At 40.1% G+C, this 23,798-nt stretch overlaps 1 protein-coding gene across 1 annotated transcript; it reads left to right on the top strand.

Moving 5' to 3' along the window:
* The first annotated feature begins 305 nt into the window (after positions 1 to 305).
* On the top strand, positions 306 to 22,530 carry RGS13 (regulator of G protein signaling 13). Its single transcript, XM_045028785.1, has 5 exons — positions 306 to 416; positions 2,858 to 2,926; positions 6,422 to 6,483; positions 18,667 to 18,833; positions 21,551 to 22,530. Exons 2-5 carry the CDS (start codon positions 2,862 to 2,864, stop codon positions 21,722 to 21,724), a joined length of 468 nt encoding a protein of 155 aa, XP_044884720.1. The 5' UTR covers positions 306 to 416; positions 2,858 to 2,861; the 3' UTR covers positions 21,725 to 22,530.
* The last annotated feature ends 1,268 nt before the right edge of the window (positions 22,531 to 23,798 follow it).

The following is a 23,798-nucleotide window of genomic DNA, read 5'->3' as shown; positions in this document are numbered from 1 at the left end:
AAACACTACATACAGATGCCCATGCTGTGCTCATTCTATGGACAGAGAACCTCAAGTGTGACACAATTACCATGAGTACTAAAATACAGTGATGTAAAAGAAAGCAATAAATCAATAAAATTGCAAAACTTTGCTGCCTTGCACTTGTTTAGCCATTTACACTTATGAACAGAGGGGGCACATGCTACCAAATCACAATGTGCACACAGGTGTATATGACTACATAACCTGCTAAATAGCAAATAACCAGACTACATAATGGAAGCTTTCAAGGAATGACTCAAGTCTTTCTTACCTTCTAGATTTGCTCTGATTACAGCCATGGGCAGCCTGCCCTCAGTGTAACTCCACTGGTCAACAGGCTAGCACCAGATTCTGGTATGGTATACATCGGTGTACTGTAATGCTCTGCTCAGGTAAATAAAGCCACACTGCAATTTAGGGCAGCAGCAGATGTGACCCCTAATGTAGACAGCTGAAGCCACTCTTTGCACCAGTGGTAGCCACTCTTTGCACTCTTTGCTAGTTCCTTGATTTAAACTAGCATAAAATGCACCGGAGTAAATCATAGTTTATTGCAGCATACCCTGTCTACATTATGAGTTGCACCAGTGCAGCTACCCAAATTGCTAGCACCAATGGCTGAAACTCACACAGATCCTCAGTGCAGACAAGGCTTCAGGGGGAAAAGATCAAATTCAGCTGAAACTATGGAATTCATATCATAGTACTACAAAAAGTACATTGTATTTTTTTGCCTGTTACCTAATGCATTATCAGATGATTCAAATACCTGTAAAGGAAGAACAGAGAACAACATAGTCCTGCTTTCATGAGCTACAAATGCGTAGTTAAGCTCTAGGCCACAGTATTTGTTGAAAGTATTTATCTTTGCTGATATATGTTCTCCAGTAAGAACAAAACAGTCTTCTTTTACAATGGAGCTTTCCATACAGCAACCAAAGAAAAAATAGTTGTTATTGACTCCTGCTTTAAAGAAGAATTCAGCAATGTAGACTACCTTATATTTTAAAATAAAGCCACCTAGGTTATGCACGAGTTCCACTCCAATGATCCAAAGTACAAATGTATCTCGATATGAACATTTTTATTACAGCACAGATAAAGGCTACAGATAAGTATTTCAAAAATGGAGGCCTGAAGGTTCTAAATCTTGGCTTCTTCTTTTTTAAAGTGTTAAGCACCCAGCAACTCCCCCTGAGGTCTGCTTTAAATTTCAGTGTGGGTTTCTGTTGAATCAATTATTTGGGTTTTGCTTGTGGGCAATGTTTGGAGCATATATTACACACAGGGAACTATGCAAAGCCATAGAGCTATGAGAATTTGAGCAGCCATCTCAAGGATACTGGCATGCATTCTCTTTGGGTTTGGGGGATAAGGCCTCATATAGTATTATCAGTCAGAGTTATCATGGTGCTTTGCAAGTAGGCATTTTAATATCCGGTAGAAAACCTAATGGGCTAGAGTGTCAGATGGTCTAAACTGATGTAGTTCCATTGATTTCAGACTCTAAAGATATGGCCCAATTATAAGAAAGGCGAGTTTAAGGATTCCACAGTTCGGAATGTCCCCTGGGGCAGTGAAACTCTGCACCATCCTTATTTTGTGTTCCAATATAAAAGCACAATCTAGCCCTAGGATAGGTGTAGGCCAATCAAGCCCTAATCTGAACCAAATTAGATTTAAATTACTAAACTGAAAAGAGATCCCTTTGATTATTGGCGGGGACTATGATGTAGTAATCTAATTCTAGACTGATATACACAGAAACTCATTTTAAAGAAAGACCCATTCCATAAAGAACATTATACATAAGCTTATTGAAGAATTTGGCCTTCATAACATATGGCATTGCTTAGGGGAGGAGGAGTTGGACAAATAAAAAAATAGAAATAAAAAAGAAGATGACTTTCTTCACTTCACAAATAATTTTCTAGGATAGATATTTCCTTAATTTCCTCATCACTACATAGTAGCCATAGTTTCTGACAGGATCCATATGTCAGAATAAGTTTACCAAGTCTGATCAATATTTTGGATTAATACTGACTTAGCATATCCCAGACATTTGTCTTGGAGATTCAGTAATTCACTCACAAACTCGAAGTTATTCAGTTTAAATCAAAATCTTGAGTTCTCACATACAAGATCCAAAAGCTACTGAAGCCAGTGGAGAGATTCCCACTGATTTCAATGTACTTTGAGTCAGGCCCAAAATCTCCAAAACCTCTCCAGGCATATTTATAGGGTGTCCCTCAAAACATTTTGAGAGAAGGAATAATTTACTGTTCAACAAAAGCAAATGAGAAACATAAAACCCTGAAAAACTATTAAAGGAAAAGCCAAATTTAGGGATAGCATTACAGTTGATTGTAATGAGACAGAAGCTTTTCTAAACTCACATATCTTTGACTGTGGAGTTATGGAGGTCTCATTTTATAAAAGAGAAATTGTTACGTTCATGTTTTTCTAAAAAAGCACCAAAGGAACAAGTCTTTTACAAATTCAATAATTTAATCTGTTTCAGTTAGGCCCTTGAAAGACTGTTTTGAATGCTTGTTAATTATTCTTTTCTTTAATGCTTAAGAGCCAGGGGCCAAATCTCCATTGAGATGAGTGAAGATGCCTCATTCCTGTCAAAGATTTTCATAAATACAGTGGGTGAATTTAAACAGTTCATCCCGGTTTTAGAGGTCTGACCAATTCCAGTTATATTCCCTATATGTAAAAAGAGGAACACCGTTGGAACTGGTCAGACCTCTAAAATCAGAGTGAACTTTAAGAGCACCTGCTGTACTATATCAGGTTCCAAAACTCACATGTTTTCTTTATTTAGGAGAATGAGCTCAAATATTTGTTGTCTTTGTAAGCTATTCAGAGAAGATGAAAATGGGATCACTTCTAAGTAAGTACTACTATAATTCTGCAGTCACATAATCCTACAAGAGATGAAGGGATTTAGCCTCCTGACTGAAAGAGTCAAGAGGGCTAACAATACAATTTAATGCTGAATATTTATCTATGCATGTTGTCCTCATGGATGCACATACATTGATCACCTGTTATTCATGCTGTTGCTTCACAGTAGAACAATTTCAATATATTTGCATTGTCTTACGCTATGAGTAACTGGATTGTTTTAATTTGAGCTGTTCAGGCATAGACATCCTGGTCCAAGTTCACCCCTGGTGTAACCACTGAAGTCAATGGAGCTATACCTGGGATGAATTTAAAACAGGGATGTTTTGGGTTTGTTTTTGTTTGTGGGTTGTTTTTTTTTTAGCTCAATCCCACTGCCAGATGTTGAAAATTTGTGCCTTATGCTACCATTTGTCTCAGCTGGACAGGTTCTCCAGCCAATTTATGTTTTCCATGATACCATAGATTCCTATGTACACTACAACTGCTCAACAAGAGAGGAGATTGTGGTGCTTCAGAACCAGGGAACCCAGCCCATAGAAGAGAATTGGGGCATGAGGCAACCGAACTACAGCTCACATCAAGTACCACAATGGCATTTCCAAATTGAAATCTTTCAGCCCAAAATTTCTAGTTTTTGATTTTTCAGTAAAGTCAAGTTTTTCTGTGTGGAAAAAACAAACACTAACCAGCTCTTCTTAGCACTTTGCAAGATGGTGGGAGACAAATGGATTTTAAAAGTGTACAAATAACATATGAGAATCCAAAACAACCTCACTAAGCCAGTAGTCTCACTTCTACTAATAGTATTTATTCTTTTTATTACAGTAGCACATAGAAGCAACAAGCAAGATTGGGACGCCATTGTGCAAGACACTGTACAAACACAGTGAGATTGTAGGCTCATTGGGGCAGGGACTATCTAAATACAAAAAAAACGAAAAAGGTTGGAAGGGAAAACAAATCAAGTGACTTGCCCGAATTCACACAGCTGGTCAGTGGCAGAGCAGGAAATAGAAGCCATGTCTCCTGACTCCCAGTCCCGGGCTTTCTGCAGTGGACCATGGTCCCTTAAGTACTTTGTCTTTTCTATTGTGCAGTACACATTGGATAGTGGAGACATAACCAGTTCTTCTCCCTCTCCATAAGGATTCTCACTGCAGCAGATCCAACTGATATAACTACTGTGACTAGGTGGGGTTATAGTCAGAAAAGTGGGGAACGAACATCTTAATAGTCCATACTCATTTTCCCCTCAGTGACTTCCATATATTTCCTCAGTTTACAGTAAAACACCATCTTCCCTAAGCGTAAACTCACCCATGGAGTGTAACTAAAAACAGGCTGTGTTTGTTCTGCTTTGCAGATTAACACTAGAGGCAAATATTCAGAAATGGAAATAAAATGGCAGTTTTGATGGCGCTCAGGGTGACAGACAAGAACGTCACTTATTCTGTATAAGAGTGATAATGCTGACAACAGTAAAAATGTGTCTGTGTCAGTAACAGCAGATATGACTCAGAAGCAGCTCTATCAACGAATAAGCATTCACAGGAACAAGATGCAACTTTTGCAGAGCCACCTCTCTTCTCGTAACCACACACTTCAAGTATTTATGTAAAGAGGAGGTCAGTTAGGCATGAGAAAAGCCCTACTTGAACAAGACCCAACTGTGTGACCAGAAATTACGAAAGAACTAAGACTACAGTTTGGTGGTTGCAAAATTTCTACCAAAGATAGGAGTTAAATCTATCTAAAAATGTGCTGAGTAACTGACATTCATTTTTCTTCCCAGAAAAGAAGATTTGCTTGTTATAACGAACAGTAAGACACAGCAGTGGTGTCCTTCCTAGAATTATATCAAAACAAACCTAAGAAATCACCACAAACTAGACTACAAAACCAGCAAACAGCTGCTGTGCAGAGCAGACTTACAAATCAATCCCACTAGTACCTACTATCCACAAACCAATACTGCTTTTAATCAAATATGGATTATTCTTGAACTTTATGGTAATTAAGTGGCTTTAGTTAGGATTCAGTAACTGATGCCAAAATGGAAGGATCAAGGGAGAATGAAAACTCTCTCTCTCCAGTTTGATTCGAGCCTAATGAACTACAATGCACTTTTTCTCCAATCTCTTACATGGACATGAACATTTAGCATAGGCATTTCTTTCAAGTTACCAGTGGTAGGATACTAAAAATTATAAGACCCCGAGACAAAGGTGGTATATATAAAGTTATGCTGATTTACACCAGTGCAGAATCTGGCCCTTAGAAGTTTATTTTTCTTCAAGATGTTTAGTTCTCTCTGATCCCTCAGTCTTCCACAGAACTGAGAGTTAAGAGAATAAATGGAAGATCCCTAAAACCCAGGAAATTGCCACGTAAGGACAACAAGCATAGAAGAAAAACAATCCATTGTTAGTCACCTCTAAGAATCCTCTTGATTAGTAATACCGTGATTAATTTTAAATTACAAACAAGTAGGGAATTAAATGGATTTACTGTCTTTTGCAGTCAAGATTCTATTTGTCTTTCCATCATTTATCAGCTACAGTAGAACCTCTGGGTTACGAGCACGAGAGTTATGAACTGACCATCAACCACGCACCTCATTTGAAACTGGAAGCATGCAATCAGGCAGCAGCAGAGACAAAAGCAATACAATACAGAACTGTGTTAAATGTAAATTACTAAAAAAATAAAGGGAAAGTTTTAAAAAAATTGACAAGGTAAGGAAACTGTTTCATTTAAATTAAGATGGTTAAAATCAGCATTGTTATTCTCCATAGTAAAGTTTCAAAGCTGTGTTAAGTCAATGTTCAGTTGTAAACTTTTGAAATAACCACCACAGCGTTTTGTTCAGAGTTACGAACAATCTCCACTCCCGAGGTGTTCATAATACTGAGGTTCTACTGTATCATGTTCAGAGCTCAACCTCTCAGCTGATGATAAGTGTAGAAGGTGTTAGTTGAGAAGAAAAAAGTTTTTACATTTTTTATCATACTCAGTCCCAAGGGACTTTAATAATCGTACCTAACATTGCAGTGGCACCTGAAGTCCTGAACCACAGCAGGGTCTCTAGACACAAAGATCACCCCTACATGATCACCCCTGCCTCAAAGAGCTGACAATCGGAACTGTTAATGCTTTCTTTATTCTTCTCCCATTCTGAAGTACTGTACTGCACTGCCTACACACACACAATTTCCATTGACTTTAAAGGGAGTTGTATGTGTTTAATTTAGTGCAGAACTGGGTCCACAGTTATTGAAAGTTATCTTTTCTTCAAAATTGTAAGCACGAGATCTGAGATATCCAAAAAATGAACTTGCAGAGAGCAAAATGCATATAGATTCATTGAAATCTGTGACTATTTTAGATAATGAAATTTAGCTTTATTTTTAAGCCTAGCATTAGCCACGCAGTTAACTACAACTCTAATCCCACAATAACCTTTCCTCCTTTTGCAAAGAGTGTCATTGGAGGAAGTGCTACAGTGGTCCCAATCTTTTGAAAAGTTGATGACTACTAAATGTAAGTAGTTGTATGTTATATGTTTGTACTCCAGCAGAGTTATTTACCAGCAGCTAGCTAACTTTTTTAGAAATGTGTGGATAGGGAAAACTTATGTGATACATTGGTATATCTCCATTTACTGTGTTTTATGGTTATTGACTTCCATTAAAGAGGAAAGCGAATGAAAAATTTTAATGCCAAATCAATCACCACAAATGCCCTTGATGCCCATTGCAATATAATTAATCACTATGAATCCTTCTGAGATATCTGAATATTCTGAGATTGGCCTAATAATATCTTTTATTAGGCCAATTTCTGTTGAGGAAGGGACACATTTTTGAGCTTCACCAAGCTCTTCCTTGTCTGGGGAATTAAATACAAACTGGGACAGACCATTAAGCATAAGGGATTCACACATGCTGTAGGAGACTACTTAAAATGAAGTGGGCCATTAAGGGTTTAGCAGGCAGTAGCGTGTATTACAAATTGTTGCAATAAGTCATAAATCCAGTATTTGTGTTAAGTCATTGGTTTTAAGTGTTCGGCAAAGTTATGAATTTAAGTTTCTAGGCTCATCTTTTAAAGGTGTTTCACAGGTTTCCTTTGACGATGAGGACTGAGAGGTCAGACATGAAGTGATCACTTTGTAAAAAGTGTTCACCCACAGGTTCATTTTTATCTTATTTTTTGTGACGGTTCATTCAAGAGCATAGTGATTGTCTGGTTTCACTCCCCTAGTTGTTTTGTAGCATCTGATGTGCTAGTTGAGGCATGGGTTGATAGAGGCATGTGATATAGAAGTCATGAATCTTGAAAGGTGTGTTCTGGGGAGTATTGATCATTGTAGAAGTGGAGATATGTCTGCAGGTTTGCACTTGTTATTATGGCAGGATCTGATGCCATTTTGAGTTGGTGTGTCCTAATCTGTGGGAAGCTAGGTGAGGTTGGGACGTTGTTTTAAGGCCAGAAGAGGGGGTTTGAGAAAGATTTCTTTCAAGATGTGGTCCCCTCAAGTCAGGGTTGTAGTTTGATGACACCCCATGTGGGTTCCAGTGTGGGGTGGTAGGTGAAAACTAGGGGTGTATGTTCAGTGGGGTTCCCCCCTCCCCACCCCCGCGTATTGAAGCAGGTTCTCCCAAGGTATTTGGGTGACCCGTTCCATGATGTGATCTATTTTTCTAGTGGCATGTCCTTGTTTGGTGAAGGCATTTGTGTGCATATCGCGGAGTTTCTCCTCAGAGAAAATTCTGTGGTACCAGTGCCTGGCTGTAGATCCCAGACTTCTTGCTGTGTTCAGGGTGGCTGCTGGATCCAGAAGTTTTTTGTATATAGTCATCTGTAGGGCTCATCATGGTGTCCAGGAAGTTGATGCTAGCATGGGAATGTTCAAGAGAGTTTGATGGTTGGGCAGTGGTGCTTGAAGTTCTGGAGGAAATCTATGAGTAATTTTAGGTCATCGGTCAAAAGGATGAAAATATTGTTGATGTCCTCATTCTCAAAGGAAACCTGCACAATGGACAAACTTGGGAACTTAAATTCATAACTCTACTGAACACTAAAAATCATGGACTTAAACAGAGACATTAAACAGAAGTTACTAGATCACAGGCCCTGGTTCTCATGGGAGACTTCAATCACCCTGATATCTGCTGGGAGAGCAATATAGCAGTACACAGACAATCCAGGAAGTTTTTGAAAAAGTGTAGGGGACAATTTCCTGGTGCAAGTGCTGGAGGAACCAACTAGGGGCAGAGCTCTTCTTGACCCAAACTGGGAAGAATTAGTAGGGGAAGCAAAAGTGGATGGGAACCTGGGAGGCAGTGACCATGAGAGGGTCAAGTTCGGGATCCTGACATAAGGAAGAAAGGAGAGCAGCAGAATACAGACCCTGGACTTCAGAAAAGCAGACTTTTGACTCTCTCGGGGAACTGATGGGCGGAATCCCCTGGAAGAATAACATGAGGGGGAAAGGAGTGCAGGAGAGCTGGCTGTATTTTAAAGAATCCTTATTGAGGTTGCAGGAACCAACCATCTCAATGTGTATAAAGAATAGTAAATATGGCAGGCAAACAGCTTGGCTTAACAGTGAAATCCTTGCTGATCTTAAACACAAAGAAGAAGCTTACAAAAAGTGGAAGATTGGACAAATGACCAGGGAGGAGTATAAAAATATTGCTCAGGCATGTAGGAGTGAAATCAGGAAGGCCAAATCACACTTCGAGTTGCAGCTAGCAAGAGATGTTAAAAGTAACAAGAAGGGTTTCTTCAGGTATGTTAGTAACAAGAAGAAAGTCAAGGAAAGTGTGGGCCCCTTACTGAATGAAGGAGGCAATCTAGTGAGAGAGGATGTGAAAAAAGCTAAATGTACTCGATGCTTTTTTTGCCTCTGTCTTCACAAACAAGGTCAGCTCCCAGACTGCTGCACTGGGCAGCACAGCATGGGAAGGAGGTGACCGGCTCTCTGTGGAGAAAGAAGTGGTTTGGGACTATTTGGAAAATCTGGACGAGCACAACTCCATGGGGCCGGATGAATTGCATCCAAGGATGCTAAAGGAGTTGGTGGATGTGATGCAGAGCCATTGGCCATTATCTTTGAAAACTCATGGCGATCGGGGGAGGTCCCGGATGACTGGAAAAAGGCTAATGTAGTGCCCATCTTTAAAAAAGGGAAGGAAGAGGATCCGGGGAACTACAGGCCAGTCAGCCTCACCTCAGTCCCTGGAAAAATCATGGAGCAGTTCCTCAATTAATCAATTTTGAAGCACTTAGAGGAGAGGAAAGTGATCAGGAACAGTCAGCATGGATTCACCAAGGGCAAGTCATGCCTGACTAACCTAATTGTCTTCTATGATGAGATAACTGGCTCTGTGAATGAGGGGAAAGCAGTGGACTTGTTATTCCTTGACTTTAGCAAAGCTTTTGATACAGTCTCCCACAGTATTCTTGCCGGCAAGTTAAAGAAGTATGGTGGATAGAAAGCTGGCTAGATCATTGGGCTCAGCGGATAGTGATCAATGGCTCCATGTCTAGTTGGCAGCCTGTATCAAGTGGAGTGCCCCAAGGGTCAGTCCTGGGGCCAGTTTTGTTCAATATCTTCATTAATGATCTGGAGGATGGTGTGAACTGCAGCCTCAGCAAGTTTGCAGATGACACTAAACTGGGAGGAGTGGTAGATACACTGGAGGGTAGGGATAGGATACTGAGGGACCTAGACAAATTAGAGGATTGGGCCAAAAGAAATCTGATGAAGTTCAACTAGGACAAGTGCAGAGTCCTTCACTTAGGACAGAAGAATCCCATGCACAGCTACAGACTAGAGACCGAATAGCTAGACAGCAGTTCTGCAGAAAAGGACCTAGGAGTCAACAGTGTGCCCTTGTTGCCAAAAAGGCTAATGGGCATTTTGGGCTGTATAAGTAGGGGCATTGCTAGCAGATCGAGGGACATGATCATTCCCCTCTATTCAACATTGGTGAGGCCTCATCTGGAGTACTGTGTCCAGTTTTGGGCCCCACACTACAAGAAGGATGTGGAAAAATTGGAAATAGTCCAGCGGAGGGCAACAAAAATGATTAGTGGGCTGGAGCACATGACTTATGAGGAGAGGCTGAGGGAACTGGGATTGTTTAGTCTGCAGAAGAGAAGAATGAGGGGATAGCTGCTTTCAACTACCTGAAAGGGGTTTCCAAAGAGGATGGATCTAGACTGTTCTCATTGGTACCAGATGATATAACAAGGAGTAAAGGTCTTAAGTTGCAGTGGAGGAGGTTTAGGTTGGATATTGGGGAAAAAAATTCACTAGGAGGGTGGTAAAGCATGGGTTACCTAGGGAGGTGGTGGAGTCTCCTTCCTTAGAGGTTTTTAAGGTTAGGCTTGATGAAGCTCTGGCTGGGATAATTTAGTTGGGGATTGGTCCTGCTTTGAGCTGGGAGTTGGACTAGATGACCTCTAGGTCCCTTCCAACCCTGATATTCTATGATTCTATGATTTATGGCTCATTACAACAATTTGTAACACATCCCACTGCCTGCTAACCCTTAATTGCCCACTTCATTTTAAATGGCCTCCAACATATGTTAACCCCTTATACTTAAGGAGCTGTCCCACCTTGTATTTAACCTGAATGCTTTGGTTACCTACTGCAGACCTGAGAAACAGTTCCAAAGCTTGTCCCTTTCACTAACATAAATTAATCCAGTAAAGATATTACCTCACCTACCTTGGGACCAACACAGTTGCAACACTGCAAACAATATGAATTCTTCTGGTATTCACAAAAATAAACTATGAATATTGTTTCATTGCAATATAAACCCTTAAATATTATCCACACATTTCTAAATGCTACCATTGTTTTCAATCACAAAACGTTAAAACAGCAGCAAACTGCAAGAAGATTTGTTCATGTGATTAACACAAAAATTAAACATAAGAACATAAGAATGGTCATATTGGGTCAGATCAACAGTCCATCTAGGCCAGTATCCTGTTTTCCAACAGTGGCCAAGGCCAGATACTTCAAAAAGAATAAACAGAACAGAGAAATTATCAAGTGATCCATCCCCTGTTGTCCAGTCTCAGAACATGGCAATCAGAGGCTAGGGACATCCAGAGCCTGGGGTTGCATCCATGGCCATCTTGACTAATAGCCTATCCTCCATGAATTTATCTAATTCTTTTTTTAACCCAGTTATAATTTTTGCCTTTACAACATCCCCTGGCAATGAGTTCCACAGGTTGACTGTGCATTGTGTAAAGTAGTACTTATTTTTGTTTGTTTTAAACCTGCTGCCTACTAATTTCATTGGGTGACCCTGGGTTCTTGTGTTACATGAAGGAGTAATAACACTTCCTTCATCACTTTCTCCACACTAGTCATAATTTTATAAACCTCTATTATATCCTCCCTTAGTCCTCTCTTTTTCAGGATGAACATTTCCAGTCTTTTCAATCTCTCCTCATATAGAAGCCGTTCCAAACCCTAAGTCATTTTTGTTGCCTTCTTCTGTACCTTTTCCATTTCAAATATATCTTCTTTGAGATGGGGAGACCAGAATTGTATGCAATATTCGATGTGTTGGAGTAGCATGGAAATATTTAGTGGCATTATGATATTTACTGACTTATTATCTATTCCTTTCCAATGGTTTCTAGCAGTCTGTTTTTGCTGCTGCACATTGAGCGGAAGTTTTTAGAGGACTATCCACAATGACTCCAAGATTTTTTTGGTGGGGGGAGTGGTAACACCTAATTTAGACCCAACCTATTTTATGTACAATTGGAATGATGTTTTCCAGCATGAATTAGTTTGTATTTATCAACACTGAATTTCATCTGCCATTTTGTTGCCCAGTCTTGAGAGAGCCCTTCGTAACTCTTTGAAGTCTGCTTTAGACTTAACTATCTTGAGTAATTTTGTATCATCTGCAAATTTTGCCACTTCGCTGTTCACCTCTTTTTCCAGATCATTTATTAATATACTGAAAAGCAAATCAGTCAAGGGCCAGATTGTGCTATAAAAGTGCAGCCTTTAGTGGGAGCAATATAGAGTATTACTGTGCAAGGGAAGCTCTGGAATGCACTGTGCTATAAAGAGGCAGTTTAAAATATCAGAAAACATATACAAGCAGCATGAGTGCTTGTAACCACCACCCTCAGCGTGTGGCATGCTGACATCTCTTGCAGAAACCAAAAAACCCTGTGATCTGCATCACTGGAGAAATTTGCTTTTAGAACTAGAGAGCTATGAATCACTCACAATAAATAGATTTTGCCATTGATTAAATGTCTCTGCATTGCTCTCAGGTTGCAAAGGGCCAAGTATATGAACCATGAGAAACTTCACTTGAAGTCAATGAAGCTGCAACTGCTTATCCCAGAGCTATGTTGGTCTTAAAGTATTTGCCTACACTAAGTTTTACTGGAAAATATTTCTCACCATTGCTAAAAAAGGTGCTACTCAGCAAGTAGTAACAATGGTTGAAACCTCAATGTTCTCATGACTGCAGGCATTTTAGCCACTGCATCATCAAGCACTGCTCAGAGCAGGTGTAAGTGACATAGTGTTAAATTCTTGAAGCTGTTAGTTCTTTAAAGGATAGTGTACGAAGGCTTCCAACAATTGCTACCACTGGTGAAGCCAAAAATCAGTGGAAGTTGGGATGTTTGGACAAAATACAGAAGGTCCTCATTATAATGCCTTTGCAATAGCAAACCTTGAGCTATAGTGAACATGGTCCCTGGATCCCACTCACCCTCTCTGCCATGGCCCTAGGAGCTCTGTCTTCCTCCACCCCTCTCTCTATAACAAACTGCTAGCTATGCTGAAGAAATGGCTTGGATCCCCAGGTTCATTATAGCAAAGGTGTACTGCACCCTTAATGAATACCAGAACACAATTTGTAAAACCTTTTATTTGCTGGAGAGAAAACTGACAGCTTTCTTAGTTACAATGAAGGCAGCAACAAAAGTCACCTTTCCTGTTGATGACAGAGGAAAAAAATGGAAGTAGCACAGGAGCCAGCAAACAGAGCTGTAAACAGGGGAGGTTGATTGGGAGTTTGCAAAGGGAGTTTGCAGGGAACACTAAAAGATGCAAGCAGAGGAACAGACAGTCTAGTGAAGGGAGTGTGTGGTGTTCTGGCAGTGTTTTGCTGCTTGTTGGGGGTTTGCTTTGCTATGGGTTGTGGTGTTTTGGTTTGGTTTGTGCTTCCCGAACTTAGATGGGAAGTCTATGACAGAAGCAGCAGTGGTAGTGACCGAAGCAGTGGAAGACACAATGAAGATGACTAGATGTTGAAGCTGCGGTATGTACATGATCCTGGAGGGGGTACCTGAAAAGAGTTTCATCTGCATGAAGTGCCACCTGATAGAGCTGATGGAAGAAAAGATCCGAGGATTGGAGATGCAGGTGGGAATTCTGGTTGAGTTTAGAAGGGAGTTTGAGCAGATGATGGAGCAAAGACATAAGGAGGCTGAAGGGAAAAGCTCAGACTTGCAGATGGAAGCAGGACTGAAGAACTCCGAGAGGAGACTGCCTGGTGAAGACAGTGGAAGCATATGACTAAGAACAGGCAGAGGAAAAGCGGGCTAGTGAAGAAGAAATAGAGCTCAGGAACAGGTTTGCGGAGCTGGAAAATGAAGAAGGGGCACAGCAGGTGGTCACTGAAGGTGAGAAGGCAAGGAAGAAGAGAAGAGCAGTGAATCCTATAGGAAGAAGAGAAGAGTCAATGGAGATGACACCAAATATGAGCCCCAGAAGGATACGGGAAAAGGCAGGTCTACACAATTGGGGACTTTTTACTGAGAAGAATAGATAGGCCTGTAACCAGAGCTGATCCAGAGAACAGAAGGGTGTGCTGTCTGCCGGGTGCAAAGATACGGGATGTGGAACTGATGCTGAAGAGGATCCTAACGGGAGCGGGAAAGAATGCACTGATTGTCCTTCATGTGGGAACAAATGACACGGCTAGATTCTCACTGGAATGAATCAAGGGAGTCTATCCAAGGCTGGGGAAGATGCTTAAGGAATTCAAGGCTCAGGTGATCTTCAGTGGGATTCTCTCTGTTCCTAGAGAAGGGTAACAAAGGTGTGACAAGATTATGATGCTCAACAGATGGCTCAGGCAGTGGTGCTATAAGGAGGGCTTTGGGATGTATGGCCACTGGGAGGCATTCATGGACAGAGAACTGTTCTCTCAGGATGGTCTTCACCTGAGTAGGGCAGGAAATAGACTTCTAGGATGGAGACTGACAACTGATTAAGAGAGCTTTAAACTAGGAATTTGGGGGAGATGGTTGGGAGATGTACAGGTAATCTCCATGCTAGATTTTAACACTGAGATGGAAGAAAATGAAGTAAGAAAGGATACAGCCGTGGGTAGGAGAACGGACATAAGGAGGAAGGGTAGTGTAGATACCAATCTAAAAGGTGATACTGGCAGTTGAATGTCTGGGCCTAATCGGGTAAAGAATGTGAGCAAAGCCAAACAACAAAAATTAAGATGTTTGTACACTAATGCGAGGAGCCTAGGTAACAAAATGGAGGAACTAGAGCTACTGGTGCAGGAAGTGAAACCAGATATTATAGGGATAACAGAAACATGGTGGAATAGTAGTCATGACTGGAGTACAGGTATTGAAGGGTATGTGCTGTTTAGGAAAGACAGAAATAAAGGCAAAAGTGGTGGAGTAGCATTGTATATCAATGATGAGGTAGACTGTAAAGAAATAAGTGATGGAATGGGTAAGAGTTTGTCTGGGCAAAATTCACATTGCGGAAGAAAGTTACTAGAGCCTCCCTTATGATAGTGCTTGGGGTGTGCTATAGACCACTGGGATCTGATTTGGATATGGACAGAGACTTCTTTAATGTTTTTAATGAAGTAAATACTAATGGGAATTGTGTGATCATGGGAGACTAACTTCCCAGATATAATCTGGAGGACAAGTGCTAGTAATAATAATAGGGCTCAGGTTTTCCTGGATGCGATAGCTGATGGATTCCTTCACCAAGTAGTTGCTGAACCAACAAGAGGGGATGCCATTTTAGATTTGGTTTTGGTGAGTAGTGAAGACATCATAGAAGAAATGATTGTAGGGGACAACCTTGGTTCGAGCGATCATGAGCTAATTCAGTTCAAACTAAATGGAAGGATAAACAAAAATAGATCTGTGACTAGGGTTTTTTATTTCAAAAGGGCTAACTTTAGAAAATTAAGGGAATTAGTTAGGGAAGTGGATTGGACTGAAGAACTTGTGGATCTAAAGGCAGAGGAGGCCTGGAATTACTTCAAGTCAAAGTTGCAGAAACTATCAGAAGTCTGCATCACAAGAAAGGGGAAAAAATTCATATGCAGGTGTTGTATACAAAGCTGGATGAGCAAACATCTCAGAGAGGTGATTAAGAAAAAGCAGAAAGCCTACAAGGAGTGGAAGATGGGAGGGATCAGCAAGGAAAGCTACTTTATTGAGGTCAGAACATGTAGAGATAAAGTGAGAAAGGCCAAAAGCCATGTAGAGTTGGACCTTGCAACGGGAATTAAAACCAATAGTAAAAGGTTCTATAGCCATATAACTAAGAAGAAAACAAAGAAGGAAGAAGTGGGACCACTAAACACTGAGGATGGAGTGGAGGTTAAGGATAATCTAGGCGTGGTCCAATATTTAAACAAATACTTTGCCTCAGTCTTTAATGAGGCTAATGAGGAGCTTAGGGATAATGGTAGGGTGACAAATGGAAATGAGGATATGGAGGTAGATATCACCACATCCGAGGTAGAAGCCAAACTCGAACAGCTTAATGGGACTAAATTGGGGAGCCCAGATAATCTTCATCCAAGAATATTAAAGGAACTGGCACATGAAATTGCAAGCCCATTAGCAAGAATTTTTAATGAATCCGTAAACTCAGGGGTTGTACTGTATGACTGACAATTGCTAACATAGTTCCTATTTTTAAGAAATGGGGGGAAAAGTGATCTGGGTAACTACAGGCCTGTTAGTTTGACATCTGTAGTATGCAAGGTCTTGGAAAAAATTTTGAAGGAGAAAGTAGTTAAGGACATTGAGGTCAATGGTAATTGAGACAAAATACAACATGATTTTACAAAAGGTAGATCGTGCCAAACCAACCTGATCTCCTTCTTTGAGAAGGTAACAGATTTTTTAGACAAAGGAAACACAGTGGATCTAATTTACCTCGATTTCAGTAAGGCATTTGATATGGTTCCACATGGGGAATTATTAACTAAATTGGAAAAGTTGGGGATCAATATGAAAATTGAAAGGTGGATAAGGAATTGGTTAAAGGGGAGACTACAACAGGTCATACTGAAAAGTGAACTGTCAGGCTGGAGGGAGGTTATTAGTGGAGTTCCTCAGGGATCAGTTTTGGGACCAATCTTATTTAATCTTTTTATTACTGACCTTGAGACAAAAAGTGGGAAATGTGCTAATAAAGCTTGCAGATGACACAAAGCTGGGAGGTATTGCCAATACAGAGAAGGGCCGGGATATCATTCAGGAAGATCTGGATGACCTTGTAAATTGGAGTAATAGTAATAGGATGAAATTTAATAGTGAAAAGTGCAAGGTCATGCATTTAGGGATTAACAACAAGAATTTTGGTTATAAGCTGGGGACGTATCAGTTGGAAGTAACAGAGGAGGAGGACTTTGGAGTATTGGTTGATCACAGGATGACTATGAGTCGCCAATGTGATATGGCCGTGAAAAAAGCTAATGTGGTCTTGGGATGCATCAGGCGAGGTATTTCCAGTAGAGATAAGGAGGTGTTAGTACCATTATACAAGGCACTGGTGAGACCTCATCTAGAATACTGTGTGCAGTTCTGGTCTCCTATGTTTAAGAAGGATGAATTCAAACTGGAACAGGTTCAGAGACGGGCTACTAGGATGATCCGAGGAATGGAAAACCAGGCTTATGAATGGAGACTCAAATTGCTTGGCTTGTTTAGCCTAACCAAAAGAAGGCTGAGGGGAGATATGATTGCTCTCTATAAATAGATCAGATGGATAAATACCAGGGAAGGAGAGGAATTATTTACATTCAGTACCAATGTGGACACAAGAACAAATGGATATAAACTGGCCATCAGGAAGTTTAGACTTGAAATTAGATGAAGGTTTCTAACCATCAGAGGAGAGAAGTTCTGGAACAGTTTGCCAAGGGGAGTAGTGGGGCAAAAGACATATCTGGCTTCAAGACTAAGCTTGATAAGTTTATGGAGGGAATGGTATAATGGGGTAGCCTAATTTTGGCAATTAATTGATCTTTGACTATTAGTGGTAAATATGCCCAATGGCTTGTGATGGGATGTTAGATGGGGTGAGATCTGAGTTACTACAGAGAATTCTTTCCTGGTGTCTGGCTGGTGAGTCTTGCCGACATGCTCAGGGTTTAGCTGATCGCCATATTAGGAGTCAGGAAGGAATTTTCCCCCAGGGCAGATTGGCAGAGGATCTGGGGGTTTTTTTGCCTTCCTCTGTAGCATGGGGCACGGGTCACCTGCTGGAGGATTCTCTGCACCTTGAAGTCTTTAAACCATGATTTGAAGACTTAAATGGCTCAGATATAGGTTAGAGGGTTGTTACAGGAGTGAATGGGTGACATTCTGTGGCCTGTGTTGTGCAGGAGGTTGGACTAGATGATCATAATGGTCCCTTCTGACCTTAAAGTCCATGAGTCTATTAAAGCCTTCCCTTCTTCCCCAGTTAGATCATGATTTTTTGATGTTTAGATGTTTTTCACTCTGATGTAGAGCTGAATTTTTAAGATAATTATCAGCCTCATAACAGATGAATATGTGTTGTGTGCATTTAAAAGAGAACTGGATAAATTCATGGTGGTTAAGTCCATAAATGGCTATTAGCCAGGATGGGTAAGGAATGGTGTCCCTAACCTCTGTTTGTCAGAGGATGGAGATGGATGGCAGAAGAGAGATCACTTGATCATTGCCTGTTCGGTTCACTCCCTCTGGGGCACCTGGCATTGGCCACTGTCGGTAGACAGGATGCTGGGCTAGATGGACCTTTGGTCTGAGCCAGTACGGCCGTTCTTCTGTTCTTATGTGTGATTTTAAACCACAGGAAGAGGAAAAATTTTCTTTGATATTCTGCTCATGTGCAGCTCTCACTGATGTTACGGGACTTCTGAGCATGTACAAAATGAATATCGAAGTCTGAAACTTTTATATGTCACATTGAGTGGCCAGTTATCCCCCAAATATTCTTTTAAAACCATTCTATTAACAGTCTCACATTTTATGTAAATATAAAACAAAAAGGGCCAGAAGATTTAAAAGTAGTCCATAGGTGCTGGAACTAAGAGTCCTGCAGCACCCCCTGCACTGAAATGGTTTCCATTATATACAGGGTTTACAGTTTGGTTCAATGGCTCTCAGCACTCCCACTATAAAAATTGTTCCAGCACTCCTGCAGTAATCTGTGATACACATACTGACCATGGGTAGTACCTTATCCCATGAGTAGCCCCATTGTCTTCTGTAAGATTTCTTGTGGAGTCAGGAACTATTCAACATGAGAAAAAGTACCAAAACTGGTCCATAATCCTTGTCTAGTCATTTTTCACTCAGAGCTAAGCAAAACCTGTTTGACAATTATCTTCCTAAATGCTATCATTTATAGTTTATAAAGTTTGACTTCTGAAATATTTTCAGATGGACCTGTAATCTACAAGACCTACCTGAAGACAGAATACAGTGATGAGAACATTGAATTCTGGCTTGCATGTGAAACTTACAAGAAGATTGAATCTCGAAGGAAAAGGATTTCTGTGGCCAAGAGAATTTTTAAAAATTACATTCAGCCCCAGGCGCCTAAAGAGGTGAATTAACATTGCAAGAACTGCTCCGTCCCTCCCTTCAGTGTGTGCGCACACACACACACACACACACACACGCACACCCCTACCTGTTTATATTTAAAACATGCATGTGATACCTGTTGAAACTGAAAGCAGCAGCTTGCAAAATGCAACAATAAATACTTGGCAATGGCACTCACTGAACAAAGCAGTGTAAAGATGTTTACTTGATTAATCATCTTCACAGCACCTTGTGTAATTAAGTATTTTTAACCTCATTTCAGATAAACTGAGGCAGGTAGGTAAAAGGGAGTCAGTGCCAGAAAGAGTCTAGAACTAAATTTCTGGGGAGTGGGGTTCCATACTTTTAGGGCATGTACAAAGCCTGTTGATGCCAATAGGAGTCTTTCCAAACACTTCAATAGACTTTGAATGTGACCCTTATTTAGTCCAGTACCTGGAAATTAAGTGAAATCTCTACCCAGTTCCATCCTTTTTGAGGGCTGGCAGAAGCATGCTGAAAGACCATCAAGTTCTCAAAAGCACTGGAGAAGTAAGAAACACACACACACACACACACACGCACACCCCTACCTGTTTATATTTAAAACATGCATGTGATACCTGTTGAAACTGAAAGCAGCAGCTTGCAAAATGCAACAATAAATACTTGGCAATGGCACTCACTGAACAAAGCAGTGTAAAGATGTTTACTTGATTAATCATCTTCACAGCACCTTGTGTAATTAAGTATTTTTAACCTCATTTCAGATAAACTGAGGCAGGTAGGTAAAAGGGAGTCAGTGCCAGAAAGAGTCTAGAACTAAATTTCTGGGGAGTGGGGTTCCATACTTTTAGGGCATGTACAAAGCCTGTTGATGCCAATAGGAGTCTTTCCAAACACTTCAATAGACTTTGAATGTGACCCTTATTTAGTCCAGTACCTGGAAATTAAGTGAAATCTCTACCCAGTTCCATCCTTTTTGAGGGCTGGCAGAAGCATGCTGAAAGACCATCAAGTTCTCAAAAGCACTGGAGAAGTAAGAAAAATGTAAGTAATTCATTCCAAATGGTTAAACTACTTCAATAAATCTATCCTTAATAATCTTCTAATAAAAACATGGACAAATTTTAGGAAAAACAGACCAGATTTGGCTGTATGAACAGGGATTAATATTAAAGGGTAGTTCTTTTCTGTTAAAACACTAAATAAACATGACACCTAGCAGATCATTTCTAGGTGTCTTCAGAATCATATCTTCGCACTTTACTGACAAAAATAAATTAATCTGCTTTTTACTCGTTACCACTGCAGGTCCAACACAACACTGGTAGAGTGAGGCTAGATTTTTTCTGGCTCATGCTTCACCAACAGAATTGTTAACTAAATTAAAAATGCACAATACAAATTACTGGAGATGTGAGGGCTAGAAAGAACCCAGTTTGATTGGTTGGAGTAGGGTGACAGTTTACTGCTTTGATTAAGAGACAACAATATTGTCAGCCCTGCAAGTTGAAAATTCACAAGACTGGCTCAAAAATTCATGTGATTATTTTAAACATTATGATGAGTTCGGAGGTTTTTTTGTTTTGAGGATTTTGTGGGGGGAAGAAGGGATTGGTTGGCCGGCCTGCTGTTTTTTTATTTGAGCTTTTCATGGACATTTATAGGAAATTCAATCACAAATGTACAAAAAAAAAAGTCACACATGCTTAAAGATGGATAACCTCCCTTTTGCTTATCAGCATTGACAGCCTCAAGCATTGAATAATCATGAGTCAGTTCTCAAAATCATGAGATCAGCATAACAAAATTTTTAAATAATAAATTGTGAATTCTTAGTTTGCCTTCTGGTTTTGAGTCTTTAGGAACACACTTGCTTCCTGTTTTCAAGTTTTTCTCTGCAAACATGAAGGCTTGAAACTTTCTTTTTTAAATGGAAGCTGATGGTAATCTCAACATAGTCTGTATTAAAAAAAATGCAATAGTATTAGGAAAGGAGTAGATTGCCCCTTAAAAAACACCCTTGGTACAGCAAGGTCTCCACACATCAACAGTTATACATTAATTCACGTGCCTCCAGCTCCTCTTTCAGCCTCCAATAAGTGCAATTTAGCAGAGCAAATCTAAGTACAAAATGTTTAGTTGAACTGCAATTGCCTTGGTCAGTCTCCTAGATTATGGTGAGGTTCAACTTTTATTTGCAGTACCTTTCTATCAGAAAGGTAAGCACCATGAGCACATTAAGTTCTTAGAGATCCACAAAGCTTCCACTCATCCACTGCAAATCCTCATCTGACTCCTGAGTCTCTTACACAATAACCCATTTCCTAATCAGGATTAATGTACAATCTCTGTTGTACAATATTCTGTGACTTCAGTGGCCTGATTTTCAAAAGTGATGTGATGAGCACCCAATGGCTCCCACTGATTTCAGTTGGTCAGAATGTCTGAAAAACAGGCCTTCAATTTAGATAAATAAATATAGATATAGGAACCTAACTTTAAGTGGGGGGAGGCGAACACTTTTATATCAAGATTTTTTAATACTAGATTTTTATTTTTCTTAATAATCTCTCTCCTGTAGCTCCTTTTCAACATAGGGAACATGGTGCCAAAGTAGATCATATGGATGTAAGGCATAGGCTGCAGCCTACCAAGCTTCATCTTTGAAGTACCCTATTTTTGTCCTCTGTATTTTTGTTGTAACTTTCTTTAATATTGTTTTATTTTTCAGATTAACATTGATAGTCCTGCAAGGGAAGCTATTATCAGGAATATTCAAGAACCAACTCAATCCTGTTTTGATGAAGCTCAGAGAATAGTTTACATGCACATGGAAAGGGATTCATATCCCAGGTTTCTTGGATCAGAAATCTATCAGAAACTCAAACACAGGCCTTCAGACTGACAGAAATGACTCAATACATTAAAGAGAAAGACTAAGGATTTAGCAGAAGAGACTTCCTTCTGGTTTATTAATGTTTTCAAATGGTAAAAGAAGAACAGAAGAAATCAGCCAATGGATGAATTTTCCTTACAAAGAATGGTAGTTTGTTCTTATGCAGATATTAGAGATGAACATAAAATACTTTCCACCCTCCACCCCCACCCGCCTGGTGGAATATTTCAGCTTTATGTCAAAAAATTGAAAGCCACTTTTAGTTCACCTCAGTGTGTCTGGAATTTTAAAAAGTCGTTACAGGGAAGAAACCTAGGACCCCACTCACTCACTACAATCCATGGGAAATTAGCTGACTCTTGTCCTTCTCCTACCAGCTAGGGAAGACTAGTTCCACCCCCTCATCAACATCCACCACTATCCAAGGGAAGCCACTTTATTTAAAAATAAAAGTGCTGACATTTAGAATGATAGTTACGGTACAGTATTCTAAACTCTATAATTCACAAGCTAAAATTCAGCACATTGCCCAGTTCATCAGCTAAACAGTCTCAACTGTAAAGGGAAACACATGCCCATTACATTTGATTACACAAAAAATACATTAGTTTTCAGAAGGCTCCAAGGATAGTTGTAATTGTATCCAGGCGTATTTAAGCTACTGTGCATGTTGTGCCCAAATGCTCTTGGATTAATAAAGTAAGATACAAAGCAGGTTGTTAAACCTTAGAGGAGAGATATGGAATGCTTTTGTTTAATAAGTCATGTTGGGAATGGCTTCATAAATCTGGCTAGCCAGGTGCAGATGGTAGAAAATAAACACCTAGATTAGTTCTGCATGACTTGTGTTTTCACAGCAGTATACGACATTTATTATGTCTAGCCCTATATTTCATGCCACTTACATTTTGGCAGATTCACCTGATCTGCCTGTTCACTGCACTATTCAAAGTGTAGCTTTTGCCCCTTTATAATTAGAATGTTTACATCACTATCAGGCCCTCACACAACAAATATATCCAAATGAAAATGTTTCTTGTAAATCTTTCATCTATAAAACCTAGAGGGGAAACAATGGACTACAGTGAGCTGTCCATTAAAGGAATAGGGCATGCTGCTAGTTTGGATAAACAGAATACAAATCCTTCTCTTGGGTAATGGATTGGATTAGTGAGAAGTGGTGCTATCCCCAATTATAAAATAAGATACTACTAGTTTTCACCTGAGCATAACATGTTCTAATGTCTAAACTAATTATAAGCTCTCTCACACACACTAAATTATAAGTGATTCTGTTGTATAACTAAAGCTTTTCAAGTGTCTTTTCAATCAATATTTTCCAATATAAAACATCAGGCTGTGATCACGTCCAATCTGACAAACTAAGCATTGGTGATCTGTATGCATTTGGGAGATCTCCAACAGAAATCTAGGTGCTACAGGGAGAGTTGCTGATGTTGTAGGTGGCCTTCTCCATCAGTACCGACCTAATGCCATTATCATAGGACTATCATTCTCTGGATACTCCTCCTAGTCCCCCAACTCCATATTTGATATCCATAAATCAGCAGCCCTCTTTCCTCCATGGTCAGCAACCAGCCTTGCTCAGCATATTATTTGAGAGAGCCTGTCTGCTTCCTTTTTGCTGTTAGAAATTACTCTGTATCTGCCATGTGTCCTCAGCTGCTGCTAGTCCAGCTTCTTTTGGCCTCTGCTCAGGCTGGTTTTTAGTGATTGTGAAAGTTTCCTCTACAGCGGATAGTTTCAAACTAGCCCACATGAATCCCAAATGAAGGAGAGGGCTGGGGAGCTACTGCTGAAAACTATCTTTTTGTTAATAAAGCTATGCTCCAAAAGGGAGGACTTGCTAATCTTACAAGTGTGTCACTTTTAGTTTGAGGTGGGTATGGACCAGTTTACATTTTAGAGAGATTCTCCTACAATGATTGCCTCCAAGTTCATGGTACAAGGAGCACACTTCCAAGTTTCTGAAAGGGCTTAATGTACCATAACTGATACCCATAGTGGGGTCGCTTACAGTAGTGCAGTGAGGCTGGGGCCATTCACAATACAACATCCCTCA

Source organism: Mauremys mutica, chromosome 8 (assembly GCF_020497125.1).
Source record: "Mauremys mutica isolate MM-2020 ecotype Southern chromosome 8, ASM2049712v1, whole genome shotgun sequence".
In the NCBI taxonomy this organism is placed as follows: domain Eukaryota; kingdom Metazoa; phylum Chordata; order Testudines; family Geoemydidae; genus Mauremys; species Mauremys mutica.
Note: the sequence above shows the minus strand (reverse complement) of the source record. Positions and strands in the feature narration are given on the sequence as shown.

What these genes read in the sequence shown, in the direction of transcription:
- RGS13 (XM_045028785.1), top strand. Translation starts at nt 2,862, where the DNA reads ATGAGCTCAAATATTTGTTGTCTTTGTAAGCTATTCAGAGAAGATGAA. An exon ending in GAAAATGGGATCACTTCTAA is followed by an intron (nt 2,927 to 6,421) that starts GTAAGTACTACT and finishes CCTTTTGCAAAG; the next exon opens with AGTGTCATTGGAGGAAGTGC. An exon ending in AAAGTTGATGACTACTAAAT is followed by an intron (nt 6,484 to 18,666) that starts GTAAGTAGTTGT and finishes AAATATTTTCAG; the next exon opens with ATGGACCTGTAATCTACAAG.